The following is a 17,261-nucleotide window of genomic DNA, read 5'->3' as shown; positions in this document are numbered from 1 at the left end:
TGTGGGGCTCAATCTCACAACCCCTAGATCTTGACCTGAGCCGAAACCAAGATTTGGACACTTAACCAACTATACCACCCAGACACCCCCAAAATGTATGATTTTTTTTAACCTGTTTTTAGCCAGTACCTTTTCTTTCAGGATATAATCAAGGATGGACAAACCTGTAGGTAAACATATTGGCTGGCTGACTGACTTCTTAAGCATCAGTATAGCTCCCTAGATAGGAACTGTTCTTCGGGTACAGAAACAACCACCAGACTGTTGTTCACTTTTAGAAACTGGATGGTGGGCATTTTCCACATGGCTGCTAGTAGGTTTCATTTTGAAACAGGTTAGAGCAATTATAGAATTTTTATTTGCATGTTACATCTCATTAACTTACCTCAGAATTAGTTCTTTTATTCAAGATGTACCTTACATTCTGGAGTTGTCAAAAACATCTTTGAGCTAGTTTGCTCTCTTGTAAGAAATAGAACTGATTAAGCTCACCAAAGGCTGCAGGCCTTTAGATAGTCTCATCTCGAGGTTAAATAATAGATATTCAATTCAGTTACGTGACCATATATTGCTAGAGTCAAGATTAAGGTTCACTTTATAACCTCTACTAATGGCAATGGTAGATGCTTTACAAACCTTATTTTGCTCAATCTTCACGACACACCTATGAGGAAATGACACAGTTCTCTTCATAAATAAGGAAATGGGAGGCCTTTAGAACTGACGTAGTCTACCCAAGATCCTAACTAAATATGGGAAAGCCAAGATATCAAACCCAAGTCAAGCTATGCTACACATCTCAGATTATAAAAGTATTAATTATACCATCTTAGGAATAAAAAAAAAAACATTTCCACAGATTCTGCAATAGAACTTTTATTAAACATATGGATTTTGTATTGAAATCGAAATATTTCTTTCTCCCCTCTCCTCTCATGAGGTCACGACTCTAGAACTTCATGTTCATAAAAACACACTTTCGGCAGCAGTCATGACAAGGTGAAGGAAAGTGCAATTCTGAAAATAATACCATATAGCCAACTAAAGGGTGGAACAAAACCAGGCAGAGGTTAGCAGGTTTTTTGGCTAGCTCCCTGCTGAAGGCCCTAGTTCTGCTCATCTTCTCTCAACAGGGAACATTATAGGAGCAGAAACTCCTGAGTATTCTTTAATTAATACTGCCCAACTCTCTTGGTAGTATGTCTCTCCCACTTCCATCAGTCCTGATGTTGTAAATGGCTGATTCGTAACTTTAAGAAAGTCCACCCAGGTTTATATTCTCATCAACTGCCCAAAATTGAGCTTCATAAAAACAAAAATTAAAAACAAAAAAAAAATAAACAAAACAAAACAAAAAAGCCAGAGCACTAAGTTTCAAAAGGATGTTAAATGAGACCCTTTCTAGATGAAACCTACTCCCTAGACGTCAACTGACCAAACATATGCACAGTTGGAGACAACAGATTATGAAATCTGGTCCAGCTGGAAAATACCTGGAGTACTCAATTAGATCCAGTTAGTCTGCATCTGTGGATTTAAAATGATCATCATCCACAGTGGAATAGATGTGGCCCTCATTGCTAAGAAAATCCACAGCTTGCCTAGAAAGAAAGAAAGAAAAAAAAAAAGGCTCATTATCAAACTGATGCAGAAGAAAGGAAACTGTCTTTTGGGTATGGCCAAACACAGATTTTGCTCACAGGGGACTCTTGCGGGGAGAAGTGCGAGTAAAATTGCAAAACTGAAACAATGCATGGAGACAATAGCTAACAGAGCTGCCCTGGACCCCTCTACCAAATGGTATAAAGGCAAGAAAATAGAGCCTAACTCAAATGCCAATCTATGCAAATTGAAACAAGGATCTAAGAATATAGTCCGCATGCACATAAAACTCCTAGTATAAACACCTATTTTTCAAAGTTCCTCCTCCCACCAACCCTCTGGGAAGTTGAAGGACATAAAGGAAAGACCTTTTGCAGAAACAATAGAACACCTTCATACCCTTTAAGGCTCTCAGGATCAGTATCTGTAACATGTTTAATAATATTAATAGTATTAACTGCCTATTTAATAACAGCAATAATTTACAGAGCAACTACTACATGACAGTGTTTCTGTACCTCATCATCACTGGAACTCTGAGATATGAATTAATATCTTCATTTTATAAAACAGGAAATGAAATTAGACCCAAGCCTTTCTTTTCTGTGTAAACCTAGAATATCAAGTGATTTACACTAACAAAATGCACCAAAATACTCTGCTTGTTTGATTCTTTCATCAGGATCAGGAAGCTGCTTGTCTAACATGGAAACAAAAGATGTTGGAAGGACGCTCTATGGTTTCAGGTTCAGACAGTCAAATGCACATCTCCACAGTGGAAACAGTAACACCAATGGGACAATACATGTGAGGACCAGGAGCTGAAGATCTCACTCCTCCAGGTCAAATTTTATCTGGTCAACTTTGACAAAATTATATCCCTTGCCCATAATGGGAATCACTGTTTGTTAAATGAACAAGTTAGGGATCCCTGGGTGGCACAGCGGTTTGGCGCCTGCCTTTGGCCCAGGGCACGATCCTGGAGACCTGGGATCGAATCCCACATCGGGCTCCCGGTGCATGGAGCCTGCTTCTCCCTCTGCCTGTGTCTCTGTCTCTCTCTCTCTCTGTGACTATCATAAATAAATTAAAAAAAAAAAAAAATGAACAAGTTAATCAGTGATGTGACGGGAAGCACCATCATTTTGAGTTCTTTTTTTATGTTTCCATGACTGAACAACTTCCCTTCTGTCAATGAGACTGCAGCTGACAGTTCTATTTTTATTTTTAATTCACTTCTCATTATCAGGAAACCCTGGTGAGTTGAAATGGGTACAATTCTAGAGCTCCAGTTGTTAGAAACCAAATACTCACTTAATTGAGGCTACAGACATGTGTTGAAGCTGGTTCTTGAGATCCTGAAAGTTTAATCCTTCAGGTCTTGGACAAGCCTTAATCAAATTCAGCACCTGAAGATTCAATTCAAATGAGAAAGATTTTAGCAACTACTCTGAATCAACTTCTTTATGTAAACCTGAGTCCCTTTATAAGAAAGAAATGGTTCAGGTCCCTAACCTTAGAGATTCATTAGGGAAGTAACAAATTTAAGACTGCCTGTGTCTTGAATTTCTGGAGCCACACAGTGTTTACCTGGTTTTGGGCCACAGTGAGGCCATTTGCTGGGATGGAGCTAATCCCACCAAAGTTTCCTGTTTCACCCATTCCTGGATTGCTGATAGGTGCTCTCCCTGCTGGGGGCTGAATTAAGAAAGAAGTTCACAGTGTTAGAAAATTTACCAATTTAAACACAGTCCTTGTTATTGTTAGATAGCCTGTTGATTAAGCAGCTCACAAAAATAATTTAAGCCATTCTCCCAATAACAATTGCTTACACTGGAAAGGATGACTGTCATCATTAACAAGTATTTCAAGGGAAGATAAAGTGACTCTTTGAAGCACAGAATATCAAACAGAGAGAAAGGTACCTCTTAGCTCCTTATTTTTGCTGAGGGGAACCAGAGGAAAACTAGCATCGAGAAGAAAATTACCTGGAGATTTGCTATAATAGTCTTTATTTATCCTTGGTACTTTACTATTCAAACATGCACTTATTTATTATTTATGGCTTGTTTTTACCTTCTCCCTCTGCCTGTGTCTCTGCCTCTCTCTCATGAATAAATAAATAAAATCTTTAAAAATAATTATTTAATAAAAAATCTGTATTATTGAAGTATAGTTGACACACAAGGTTATATTAGTTTCAGGTGTATAACATAGGGATTCAATAATTCTATACATTACTGGATGCTCACCAAGCTGTATTCACCCATTTCTTTTTTTTCCAAAGATTCATTCATTCATTCATTCATTCATGATAGACATAGAGAGGGAGAGAGAGGCAGAGACACAGGAGGAAGAAGCAGGCTCCATGCAGGGAGCCCAATGTGGAACTCGATCCCGGGACTCCAGGATCGTGCCCTGGGCCAAAGGCAGGTGCTAAACCACTGAGCCACACAGGGATCCCCTGTATTCACCCATTTCACTCACTGCCCTCTCAAGTATTTACTGTCACCTAGACATGAAGCATGACAGAGAGAGGAAAAAAAGATGGTTCCCATCACTCTGTTATTCTTTTTTTATCACCAAATTTTTAAGAACAGCAGACTATAATCACTGTTTCCATTTCACTTCTCCTTAATGACTCTCTAGCCCACTACTATTTGGACGCTCACTACTGAATATACCTCTGCAACCTCTTATGAAGTCACCAATGACTTTTTTTTTTTTTAAGATTTTTTACTTATTTATTTATTCATAGAGACACAGAGAGAGAGAAGAGGCAGAGATACAGGTAGAGGGAGAAGCAGGCTCCATGCAGGGAGCCTGACCCGGGTCCCCAGGATCACACCCCGGACTGCAGGCGGCACTAAACCACTACGCCACGGGGGCTGCCCCCCAATGACTTTTCTTTTTTTCTATGTTTGGAATTCCTAGTTCAATTTTCTTTTTTTTTTTTTATTTTTATAAATTTATTTTTTTATTGGTGTTCAGCCAATGACTTTTCAACCAACATACCCAACAGTCTCAGAAAGACACACTGACCACATTCCTCTTGGAATGTACCCATCCCTTCATAGGCTTCTTGAAGGCATGTTCTTCTGGTTCTCCACTTAACCTCTCAAACTGTACTGTCTCAGTATCTTTTACCAGCTTTTCTCTCTCCCTATCTCCCAAAAGGCTGACAGCTCCCCCAGGATTCCATCCCAGAGCTCCTCCTAGGCCAAATTCTTGTTCCCAGCCATTGACTGGATACATCCACCTAGCCCTCTCACACACTCTGAAGTAAGATTATGACCGTCCCCAAATCTGCTTGCCCTGCTCCATTCCACCTCAGTGAGTAAAGCTAACCCCATCCCACAGACTCCAGTTGTCTGGGAGTCCATTCACTTACCTCCCACAATCTGTCACCACAGCCTATCACACAAGCTCCAGCGTAGGTCAAGTCCACCCTCCTTATCCTGGCCTCCCAGTGGCCTCTCAGCCACTAGTCTCTCTGACTCAGGTCAACCCTCCTTTGCTACCTCCTTTGCTGTTCAGCTTCCGATCACATCCCTCCTCTGCTGGAAAGCTTTCAGGTGGCTCCCCCTGCCTGTGAAAATAATAGAAACCTACACATTCGAGACCTACCACAACTAGACGTCAAAAATCTCTATTTGACTGTTCTTTTTTTTTTTTTTTAAGATTTTATTTATTTATTCACGAGACACAGAGAGGCAGACACACAGGCAGAGGGAACAGCAGGCTCCCTGTGGGAACCCCGATGCAGGACTCGATCCCAGGACCCTGGGATCATGACGTGAGCCAAAGGCAGACACTCAACCACTGAGCCACCCAGGCATCCCTCAGACAGTTACTTTTTTGACACACTTCACTCCCCAGTGGCACCTGACTTCTTGCCAACTATAAACATGCCTCTGATTCGAACATGTTGTTCCCTGTCTGGAATGCCCTTCCTCTCATCTGCCTGGGAAACACTGACTTCTCATCCTTCAAAGCCCAACTTAATTGCCACTGCCTTTGTAGAGCTTTCTGACAAGCCCCAAACCAAGTCAGCCGTGTTCTTCCTTCTCAGCTCCTCCAGCATTTGGCCCATTCCCTCTCACAGCAGTCATTACACTATTGGCCTGGCACTTCCTGCCACCAGCCTCTCCACCTTCACACTGTGTCTGGTCTGGTGCAGGATGTGTTCCATGCTTTATCCACTGAACTGAATGAATAGGATGATACAACATTATATGTGTTAAGTACCTATACCAGATATAAGAACACTGTGGAAGCTCATTAGGAGAAATCCCATCTAGTCAGGAGATGCATTCATTCAATAAATGTTCATTAAATGCCTACTGTTTGGAATAAATAAAACACCAGTCATGGTCCCCTGTTTTCAAGCTAAATGCCTTCACACTGCCTGCTGGTTAGACAGAAGCCTCACATTTTATGATCCAATAATACTGAACTGAATGCTGTTTCTTATCCCGACACTGCTTAAAGTGGCTCATGTCCTGGTAACCCCACCTCATGTATCCTTTAGGACTTGGTTTAGGCATCACCTCCTCCAAGGGTTTTTTTTTTTTTTTTTTTTTTTTTAAGATTTATTCATGAGAGACACAGAGAGGGGTAGAGACACAGACAGAGGGATAGGCAGGCTCCATGCAGGGAGACTGATGCCTGATGTGGGACTTGATCCTGGGACTTCAGGATCACGCCCTCGGCTGAAGGGAGGCGCTCAACCACTGAGCCACCCAGGGATCCCTCAAGGGGTCTTTCTTGATGTCAAGGTTTCAAAGCACCCTGTGCTTGCCACTTATCCTGCATTTATGATTAAGTGATCTGAATCTCCAAAGCTCAAATACAAACTCTTTGCAGGATAGCAGGATTTTGCTTTGAAGATTTTTATTTATTTGAGAGAGAGCACAGAGGGAGAATGAGAGGGATAAGTGGACTCCTAGCCATAGCCAAGTAGAGAGCCTTACATGGGCCCAATCCCAGGATGCTGAGATCATGACTGGGTCCAAAGGCGGACACCTAACTGACTGAACCACCCAAGTGCCCCAGGGTGTTTTGTTTACTCCTCAATATAACTGTCGATATTCCCAGTTTCCACTCCCTAACTACACATTCTCACTTTGAAATCATTTTTATGAAATATGTGATACATACACATATGTCATTAAGTATGGTAATAAATACCCTAAACCTTCTATGCAATTCCATTCTTTTTAACCCACTTTCCCCATCCTCTATCAAAGCCTCCCTTTTGAAGATCCAGGTTTCCAAATCCAATAGCAGACTTCTCTCATCACCTTTCCTGACTTCAAGGCAGCATTCTACAGTTGATCACCATCCCCTCCTTCCTAAAATACTATTTATTTATTTGTTTGTTTGGTTTTTTAAAAAGATTTTATTTATTTATTCATGATAGACAGAGAGAGAAAAAGAGACAGAGACACAGGCAGAGGGAGAAGCAGGCTCCATGCAGGGAGCCCGATGTGGGACTCGATCCCGGGGCTCCAGGATCACGCCCTGGGCCGAAGGCAGGCCCTTAAACCGCTGAGCCACCCAGGTTGCCCTCTAAAATACTTTTTAAAGCATATCCTACAGAATCACATTTCCTGGTTTCTTCCTGCCAGTTGGCGACTTTTTTGACTTCTAGTGGCTTCTGTTCTACTCCAGACTTCTAAAGGTTAGTGTGTTCCAGAGCTTAGGTCTCTCTGACCTCTTACCTCCCCAGCTATCTCATCTCATCCAAGGCTTTAACTCCCAAAGTTCGGTCTCTACCCCTAACCTCTCCATTGGAACCCACTTCTACACATTCAACCATCCATTCTGTTCTCCACTTGGATATCTGACACCTCATACTTGCTAAGTCCAAAAGAACTCTGGATTTTACCCTTCAAATGTGCTGGCTTCATTTAGTTGCTCAAGCCCTGAACACAGAAGTCATTTTTGAACCCTCCCTCTTTATATCCTGTATGTAACCCACCAAGAAGTCTTGTCAGCTCTACCTTCAAAATATGTCAAAGTCCAACCACCTTTTATCTCAGCTGTTGCTATTAATCCTAAATTATCTTGCTATTTCTAGTGCCTCATAATCTATACTCCATACATCAGCCCAGCCTAAGTGAATTTTTTAAAAACTCAAGACCATGTCACTCCTTAGTTAAGACCTACCAAAGGCCTAGAATAATAATTGGTACATACCAGGCTCAATAAATATCTCTCGGGATCCCTGGGTGGCGCAGCGGTTTGGCGCCTGCCTTTGGCCCAGGGCGCGATCCTGGAGACCCAGGATCGAATCCCACATCAGGCTCCCGGTGCATGGAGCCTGCTTCTCCCTCTGCCTGTGTCTCTGCCTCTCTCTCTCTCTCTGTGACTATCATAAATAAATAAAAATTAAAAAAAAAAAAAAATATCTCTCAAAGGAAGGAATGAATTTCTCTCTGTATCCCCAGTGCTTACCAAATTGTTTGGTACAGAATAGGATGCAATAGCATCCTTAGTGGTTCATGAGTTCTCCAGCCTCTCCTACGCTGTAACCAATAAACTTCCAACCTGAGACCAGAATAATCAAAGGACATTTTTTTTAAAAAGTAGGCTCCACAACTAATATGGGGCTTGAACTCACAACCCTGAGATCAAGTCACATGCTCTACCAACTGAGCCACCCAGGCACCCCAATCTAATTTTTATTTATTTATGATAGTCACAGAGAGAGAGAGAGAGAGGCAGAGACACAGGCAGAGGGAGAAGAGGCACCCCAATCTAAAGACATTCTATTTTTTTTAAAGACATTTTAATACAAGAATAAACAAACCCTCTGTGGTCATAGACAGACTGGACAAATGGAATTCACACAGCAGAAAATAATGCTGAGAAATTTCAATGTGAAGCAAGAAAGATAACTTCAGGGAGAAAATAATGGTGCATCGTTTTAGCCAACAGGTTAGAAGAAGAGCAGTAAAATGCCATCCTACTTGGGATTTTTCTCTGAATATAATCCTGGAGCCAAGTGCTCAGCCTATATAATTATGTGTCTACACTTAAAGATTGTCTTAGGCCTCAGCCTTCCAAGTAAGTGGGGTCAGAGGAACTTGTAATTCTGAAAAAAAACATGAGTGCTTCCTTTGGAATAAAATAACATGGGAAAGTTCATGAAGAAAATGTTCTGCAGACTGAGTGAGGCCTCTGTTCTGGCTCAACCTTCAAAACGTTAAGAAAATCAAAGCCCCCCCCCCCCCAATCAAAGCCAGAGCACAGTGGATGTCTATGTTCTTCCAGAGAGGAAGAAAAATTCTGAGAGTAAAGTTGCTCACCTGGCTGTTAGATTTGCTCAGGATCATGTGTGCATTGACAACTTCCAGAATATGTGCGGTAAACTCATTCATATCCTCCAGAGGCATGATCTTAAAGGCTACAAGGCTTTTCTTGTTCTATTAAAATAAAGAGAAAAATGGGAATAAAGGACAAGCACATTAAAATCAACCTCAGGTTAAAACACTGTGGCACTTGTCTTGGTTATATTTTGTCAATATAGAAAAAATGTGTTATGTACTTAAATTTTTTAACTCAAGGTTAACCCTAATATAGTCATTAATGGGACAAAAACAAAAACAAAAAAACAAAACCAGCTCAGAGTTCAATAACTTGCCCAAGGTTATACAACCAAGCAGAGTATAGTCTCCTGAACTCCGAATCCAGTGCCTCCCTTTTACCCCTAGTGGATGCCACGGATGGCAATTATAGGCAGGGATCCTGTTCTTTCTCTACCATTCCATTAGTAGTAGTTGTTGTTTTTTTTAAGATTTTATTTTTTTTATAAGTAATCTCTATACCCAATATGTGGTTAGAACTCAACCTGGAGATCAAGAGCTGCATGCACTTCTGACTCAGCCAGGCATCCCTGTTAGTTTTATATTTTATATTAAGCTAAAAACCCATTATTTCTCTTTGAAGAGAATAACGAAGTAATTTCAATCTAACTCTCATTTAACATAAAGACTTGGTTCAATCTTAAGTATCCTAAACTCAGGAATGATTCCAGAAATTGCTTCATGTAAATATATTTTAATTATTATTTCTTCTGACTTTACCTGAAAAGATCGCAGATGGCCAGCCACTTTCACATACGTCTCTGGAGGAACCACTGTGTTTTCACTGCTGGCATCCTAAAAAATAAATACAAACCCATCACATTAAGGTTTTAGGGATGCCAGTGAAATTTTTAAAATGCTCAATTAAAAAAAAAACTGCTAAATTATATATGGGAAGAAAGCATTATATAGTAAGAGCACGAAAGGATCCTCATGTGGCACTAACTAGTTTGCCTGCCTTTTAGAATTTACCTTTTTAAAAAATCAGACATTAGAATAAAAAGGCTTCTATAGACAACTTCCAGTTCCAAATTCCTATGTTATGTATATCATCAAAAAACACTTTGTGACAGTATATACATTTCTCTATCACCAGCTATGTATCATGAATATACCATGGTTTAATAGTGCTCTATTGCTCGCATTTTGAAAATTATTTTTTATTTTTTTAAAGACTATTTATGGGTAGCCCGGGTGGCTCAGCAGTTTAGCACCTGCCTTTGGCCCAGGGCATGATCCTGGGGTCATGGGATCGAGTCCCGCGTCGGGCTCCTTGCATGGAGCCTGCTTCTCCCTCTGCCTGTGTCTCTGCCTCTCTCTCTGTGTGTTTCTCATGACTAAATAAATAAATAATCTTTAAAAAAAAAAAGGGATCCCTGGGTGGCGCAGCGGTTTGGCGCCTGCCTTTGGCCCAGGGCGCGATCCTGGAGACCCGGGATTGAATCCCATGTCGGGCTCCCAGTGCATGGAGCCTGCTTCTCCCTCTGCCTGTGTCTCTGCCTCTCTCTGTGACTATCATAAATAAATAAAAAAATTTTTTAAAAAAAGACTATTTATTTGGGAGAGTCAGCACAGTGGTAGGGAAGGGGTGGAGGGAGAAGGAGAAGCGGATTCCCTGCTGAGCAGGGAGCCTGATGCGAACTCAGTCCCAGGACCCTGGGATCATGACTTGAGCTGAAGTCCCAGGGGCAAAAATTTTTTTTTAAAGATTTGAAGGGGCACATGAGTGGCTCAGTTGATTAAGCGTCTGCCTTTGGCTCAGGTCATGATCCCAGGATCCTCCCTCTCCCTCCTGCTTGTGCACACACTCTCTCTCTCTCAAATAAATAAAAAAGGATCTGGGGGGCAGGAGGGCACACGGCAGTGAGGAAGGGGGAGAGGGAGAGGGAGAGGGAAGCCAACTCCCTGCTGAGTGCAGAGCCCAATTTGGGGCTCAATCTCACAACCCTGAGATCATGACTTGAGCCTAAACCAAGAGTCTGACACTTAACCAACTGAGCTACCCAGGTGCCCCTGAGATTGTTTAATTTTTTATTATAATAAACAATGCTATGATCAACATTCTTACAACTGAATCTCAGCATACATCTTTAATTATTTCCTTAATGTAAACTTCTAGCAGTGGAGTGCTAGATCAATATTTTTATGATGGATGATTTTGATCACCAGTTAATTTTTTTTAAAGATTTTATTTATTTATTCATGAGAGAGAGAGACAGACACACACAGGCAGAGGGAGAAGCAGGCTCCATGAAGGGAGTCCGATGTGGGACTCGATCCTGGGTCTCCAGGATCATGCCCTGGGCCGAAGTCGGCGCTAAACTGCTGAGCCACCTGGGCTGCCCTCACCAGCTAATTTTTGAGGTAGGTTTTATCAGTTTATACTCAAACCATCAAGGTCGAATGGTATCCATTTCCCTAAACAAACAATGACAAATCATTCATCAAATATTTAGTAAGTACCTACTAAGTGGTAGAGGCACTGTGCTACCTACCACTCTTATCAGAGGTGGACAATGTCATTCTTTTTTTTCTATGCTAAATTAATAAATTAAAAATGGTGGGCCACCTGGGTGGTTCAGTGGTTAAGTGTCTGATTCTTGATTTAGGCTCAGGTCATGATAGCTGGGTTGTGAGATCAAACCCTGTGTGGAGACTGCTTCAGATCCTCTCTCCCTCTGCCTCTGTCCTACTACTCCTTCCTTCTCTAACAAATCAAAACAACAAAAAATCCTGTTTTCACAGTTTGTATTCTATTGTCTCTGTCACTTGCCTTTTAACTTTGCTTTTAGTATAGTAGGGTTTGGAACATTTTAAATTTCTATGAAATCAAATGTAGTAACTTTTCATTTTAGGGTTTCTGCCTTTGATGCCTTGCTTATAAATTATTTTTATACTAAGAAATTAAAAAGACTAAAAAAGTTCCCCATCTCCAGAGTCCCAAAGTAAGCCCACTCTAATTCAGAAATAACTGCTTACGTCTGTGTCAACCCATTGGCGAACATCCATGGGTGCAGCTGTCATGTCATCTATTTTGTATACAATGTTGGTTGGGGCCTTCTCTGCGTGTCTGATTATACCCACAATAGTGACCTAGATCAGAAGGGAAAAAAAAGTTTGGTTTTCCTGGAAACTAAAACAACATTTATGTATTTTTAAATAAATAACTTTTATTTCATTTTTCATATGATGAAGTATCTCTTCCATGACCTATTTTACTTACCTGTGAAATCTCAACATTCCCAATTTTGAACATTTCATCAACTAGAGTGGCAGAAAGCAGCTGAGATATGGTACAGGGTACAATGTGTTGGGCTCGGGCTCTCTGAAAATAAAAAATATGTATACATTCAATTAAGAAAATAATATTACCACCCATTAACACCTTTCATGTACCAAGCACTTTACAATTTTAGTATATGTGCTGCTGAAGCAAGCACAGCACTCTACATACATAACACTGAATCTTCAGAATGAACGTCATCACCCTTGCTTCACAGAGATGGAAACCAAGGTCATATAGCTAACACATACCACATTTTTGAATTCAAACTAGGTGTGCCTGACTCCAAAGCTCCTTATCAGTGGTTAATTTTTTTGGCATTATGGATTCACTAGAACAAACAAGCCAGAGTGGGGACAACATTAAGGAAGGATGATCTGACCTGCTTTTGAAAAAAAAAATTTTTTTAAAGATTTTTAAAATTTATTCATTTGAGAGACAGATACACACAGAGAGAGCAGGGGGAGGGGCAAAGGGAGAAGCAGACTCCCCATTGAGCAGGGAGCCCCATAAGGGCCTCCATCCCAGGACGCCAAGATCATGACCTGAGCTGAAGGCAGATGCTTAACCATCTCTGAGCTACCCAGGCACCCCTGGAATAAAACAAACTTCAGTTTTAGGATGAAGGCAAGCTGGAACTGGCTACTACTAATTACATTAGGTGGTATTTGGAAAGGGTTTGAGAAATGGCTAGCAGAGACAAAGTTTTAGAGTTGCTCTAAATCTTGTAATAAAATATAACAAAAGTTAGATGTATAGCTTTCTCTTAAGGACAGATGCTCTCAAGATTGGATGGAAGTCTGGGGAAAATGGGATAAAGGCTTGGCCACACTGGCCATCTTAAAGGGAAAGGACACAATGTGTTGAGCAAAAGAATGTCTAATGAGGACACTGAAATCCAATTCAAAAGCAGCCTAAAAAAAAAAAAAAAGGCAGCCTAACAACAGTATAAACTCTTATTGTCACCTGCCACTGGCCAGGGCTTGTGTCATGGCATAAAGATAAAAAAAAAAAGTAATATGATTTGCCCTCAACACACTCCTACCTAATGGAGGTACAACAAACCTGGTATTGATATACTATAGAATGAGCATGGGACCCCGAAAAACGTATTTGCACTTTCAAGAAGTAGCACTCATGCTCTACCTTGAAGTATGAAAACACTGACAGTGAAAACACAGTAAGGGATAGGCATTACAGGCTAAGGGTAAATATGCACTCTTATAAACTCATTTAGGAAATAACTACAAGGAAGACAATGCATGGTGGATTAAAGATTAGAGTTCTTCCTGTCAAAAACCAAGAACTTGATAGCTATTCTACATGTAAGACAGAACATAATGGAATCTTGGCACTCAGGGATTTAGCAGTTACAGCTTTGTCCTGAAGGTCCATGATACTAGCAACATTTCCTTCTGCTGAAGCATAATTTTGAATGATGAGCATTGCCAGGATGGTATAACGTAAGCCCTGCCAATTACCAGCACAAGTCACAAAAGGCTTGAGGGTTAAGATTATGGCTCTATCACTCAGGAGCAGTGTGCTCATAGTCATGTTTTTCAACTCATTTGGATCTTAGTTTTCTTATCTGTAAAACTAGGAATGATAAAATGATGAAAATTAAGTATATGGTGTAGTACTTCAAATAATACCTGGCACATCATAAGAACTCAAAAAATGTTAGCAATTATTCTGTCAGTGTTCCTCACTGTTTATATCTGCAATAGCTTTTAATAAGGATACGAAAGAATCAATAAATGCTTTTCAATTTTACCTTATGGAATTTTTTAAGTGAAGTTACATGTGATATTGGTATTTATAGACTGAAAATTTGCTGAGGTCATGTTTTAGCTCTCACTACTATATATTCCGTTTCCACCTATCACAGGTGAGATTTTCATTGTATTTTCAGCATAAGAAAACTAAGAACCACTACTGGGAACAGGAACAAGAACATGGGCTTTGGTGCCACACAGTCCTATGGACCTGTGTTCAATCCCAGCTCCATAGCCCTGGACATGCCACCACCAATTCTGTCCAGTGGACATCCACCTTTCAAATTCTAAACAAAACATACAATGTATATAAAAATACTAATGCTGATTTCTACGTGTATTATGTATTCAACAAACATTATCATTCCTCAGTTAAAAAAATTACGTATGGGTAATGCCTGAGGTGTTACCTATACCTTCAAATTTATCTCAAATCACAGACACTTGTTTTTTAACAAGCACCTATTATGATTGCAAGGAGTCCCTGGTTTGTTCCAAGAGATTCACAGAGAGTGTGCCAGGATAAGAATATTTAACTTAAAAATTATTTTCTAGCTATGAATCACAGGTTACTCTGACAGCACTGTATGAAAACACCATTTTTATGGGTAAAAAGTGGTCAGTACTGAAAATTTCACATGGTTCAATAAAATGTAACAGGTTTACAGTAGATAGGAAATTAGATAGGGTGTTTATCTAATTTACTGTGGAAAAGGCACTAGATTTAAAAACATAAAGATCTTGGTTTGAATTTCCTTTTTTTTTTTTTTTTTTAAATTTTTTTTATTTATTTATGATAGTCACAGAGAGAGAGAGGCAGAGACACAGGCAGAGGGAGAAGCAGGCTCCATGCACCGGGAGCCCGATGTGGGATTCGATCCTGGGTCTCCAGGATCGCGCCCTGGGCCAAAGGCAGGCGCCAAACTGCTGCGCCACCCAGGGATCCCTTGGTTTGAATTTCCAGCTTATAACCATCATCACTCTCTGAAAAGCTGTCTTAATACACAATCCAAGTTAGGGATCTGAGAGAAAAATTCTATCAACTAGAATGAAGAAAACAGTCAAGCTTAGAAAGATGAAAACCAATGGTCTAATTTTTGCTTTCTCCTTCACAACCTTAGGGAAGACAAAGAGTACGAGAGTCCCCTCTGGTCTTCCTGGGAAAAAGAAAACTGCAATAGAGAAGCTGCTCACCAGATTTTGGATTTGTGTCCCGTGTGTACTATCTAGTCCCACTTACTTACTAGCTATAGAAGCTTAGGCAGTCCCTCCATCTCCCAGAGCCTCTGTTGTATAAGGAAGTAAACAATACCTTATGGAATGATTATATGAAATTGTATGAAAAATATAAAGCAACGCCCAAATGTATGGGAATTATCAATGAATTCTTTCCCACCGACATACACTCCTGAATTAACGGTTTAGGTAAAAGCTTTTCAATCTGTATAAAAACCATAGAACCTGCTAATACTGAATCTTAACACCACATCTGAAGGACACCTAACAGAGTAGCCAAATCAACCTTGCATTTAAAGGATGAAATCAACAGTAGTTGTGAAATGTAAACTCATTTCTGAAAGGGTAAATAACAAGAATCTGGACATCTTTTTACAGATTGTTTCCCCATACATTACCTTATTTATTAATTCTCAGAACCACCCTGTGATTTAAGTAGTACTAGTACCAGTATCAGATGAGAAATACCAAGGGTCACAAGGTTCAAGTTGTGCCACTAAAGATACTGCCAGTGAGAAGGTGATTCTGGACACTATGTATTCTGGGTCCAACACTTGTGTTCTTTTTAACTAAAATATGTGGGATCAGGGGTGCCTGGCTGGCTCAGTCAGAAAAGAATGTGACTCAATCTATGGCCTCTATCACTGAGTTTGAGTCCCACGTTGGGTGTAGAAATTCCTTAAATAAAAACTTAAAAAAAAAAAAAGAAAAAAGAAATCTGGGACCATTTATTCAAAGTGACTACAGGGCAGGCACTTTATATATACCATAAACTAGAATATTAAGTCTCACAACAACCTGTAAGGTATGTATTATTAATCCCATTTAGTAGCAATCCCATCTGATTCCCAATGTTAAGAAATCTGTCCAATAAAACCCTGTAAATAGTGTTGGAGCAATGGTAGCACATAGATCTATCCAAGAACATGCTCTTTCCACAGCTTTTTATCACTTCATTACGTTTAATTAAAAAAAAAAAAAATTAGGGCAACCCTGTCGGGACCCCTCTCACTTCTGAGAGCTTTCTCCGTGTTTCTGCTTAATACTTCTACCGCTTTGCTTTAAAAAAAAAAAAAAAATCGATTACATGAAGAATGCAAAGTAGGCTAATACAAGTCCAGTTTTTCCACAAGACTGATTCATTAGCTACATTGGTAAATTTCAAAATAAAGCCGATTCAACAGTGGAAGTGAATGTAGGAGAAAGTTTATTTTTTCAAAAACTTCCAGCACTTAATTCTAAGATTCGGTAAGGCAAGAATTGCTAATTATCCAACCAGTTCAGGTTTGGAATCTTTCGCCGCATCAAGTTTCTCCCAGGGGTGTTAGGAGCTTCAAGACAGAAAGAAAGAAAACGAAATACTCTTTCAACCTACTGATTTCTTTTCAGCCTGCGAAGGTGTCGGCGATCCAAAGCCCCCCGGGGACTGCGTGTAGCCGCCGGCTCCGCTAAAGGCGGAGTTGCCGTAGCTCTCAGATCCGCCTGGTTTGAAACGGCAGTATTAGTGCCCGCGCTGCTTCCCGAGCCTCTCGACAGCACCAGGCCCCCTCAGACTCCCCCCACAGCCAAGCACCCCCAGCACCGCGCTAACCTGTCCCACCGCCGTGCCCCGGCCCCCCGCCCCTTCGCCACCCTGTGCCTCCTCCACTCCCACCGCCGCGCGCCTCTCTCCGACCCCCGCCCTCTCGCTCTATCCTCCTCGCGACTCTCATGCTTACCGAACCACATCTTGGTCACTATTCCCTCAGGAAAGAGGTCCGCGACACTCCCGTCAGGTGGGCTCGCCGGACTCCTCAGAACCCTGTTGCGGCCGCAGTGCTAAGCGCACTTCCCGCTGGTGCCACAAACTCCTTCCCGCGAACGACGGAGCCAATCAGCGTCCAGGACGCTTCTGGCTTCAGCCAATCAATGCTCACGAACTCTACGCTTTTTCCTGTCTCAAGAAAACGCGCACTCTGTTTCCGATGGGGCCGGAAACCTCTACGGCCATTTTTA

General features: G+C 41.0%; 2 protein-coding genes across 4 annotated transcripts in view; one reads left to right on the top strand and one right to left on the bottom strand.

Moving 5' to 3' along the window:
* Positions 1-15,398, top strand: part of THEMIS2 (thymocyte selection associated family member 2) — a 36,654-nt gene extending 21,256 nt beyond the window's left edge. For 2 of the 3 annotated variants that reach the window (XM_072827562.1, XM_072827564.1), the window contains exon 6: positions 2,285-4,531. In XM_072827562.1, the coding sequence (XP_072683663.1) occupies positions 2,285-2,427 (143 nt within the window). In that variant the 3' untranslated portion in view covers positions 2,428-4,531. Of the gene's footprint in view, positions 1-2,284; positions 4,532-15,151 lie in introns of those variants that run through there. The other variant, XM_072827563.1, reaches the window with a different exon arrangement.
* On the bottom strand, positions 861-17,258 carry RPA2 (replication protein A2). The gene is made up of 9 exons (XM_072827566.1): positions 16,985-17,258; positions 16,642-16,748; positions 12,196-12,297; positions 11,952-12,065; positions 9,693-9,767; positions 8,916-9,032; positions 3,193-3,300; positions 2,917-3,011; positions 861-1,601 (listed from the first exon to the last, which is right to left on the bottom strand). The coding sequence occupies exons 1-9, from the start codon at positions 16,992-16,994 to the stop codon at positions 1,517-1,519; spliced, it is 813 nt and encodes a 270-aa protein (XP_072683667.1). The 5' UTR covers positions 16,995-17,258; the 3' UTR covers positions 861-1,516.
* Positions 17,259-17,261: the final 3 nt, after the last annotated feature.

This window comes from Canis lupus, chromosome 5 (assembly GCF_048164855.1).
Source record: "Canis lupus baileyi chromosome 5, mCanLup2.hap1, whole genome shotgun sequence".
In the NCBI taxonomy this organism is placed as follows: domain Eukaryota; kingdom Metazoa; phylum Chordata; class Mammalia; order Carnivora; family Canidae; genus Canis; species Canis lupus.
Note: the sequence above shows the minus strand (reverse complement) of the source record. Positions and strands in the feature narration are given on the sequence as shown.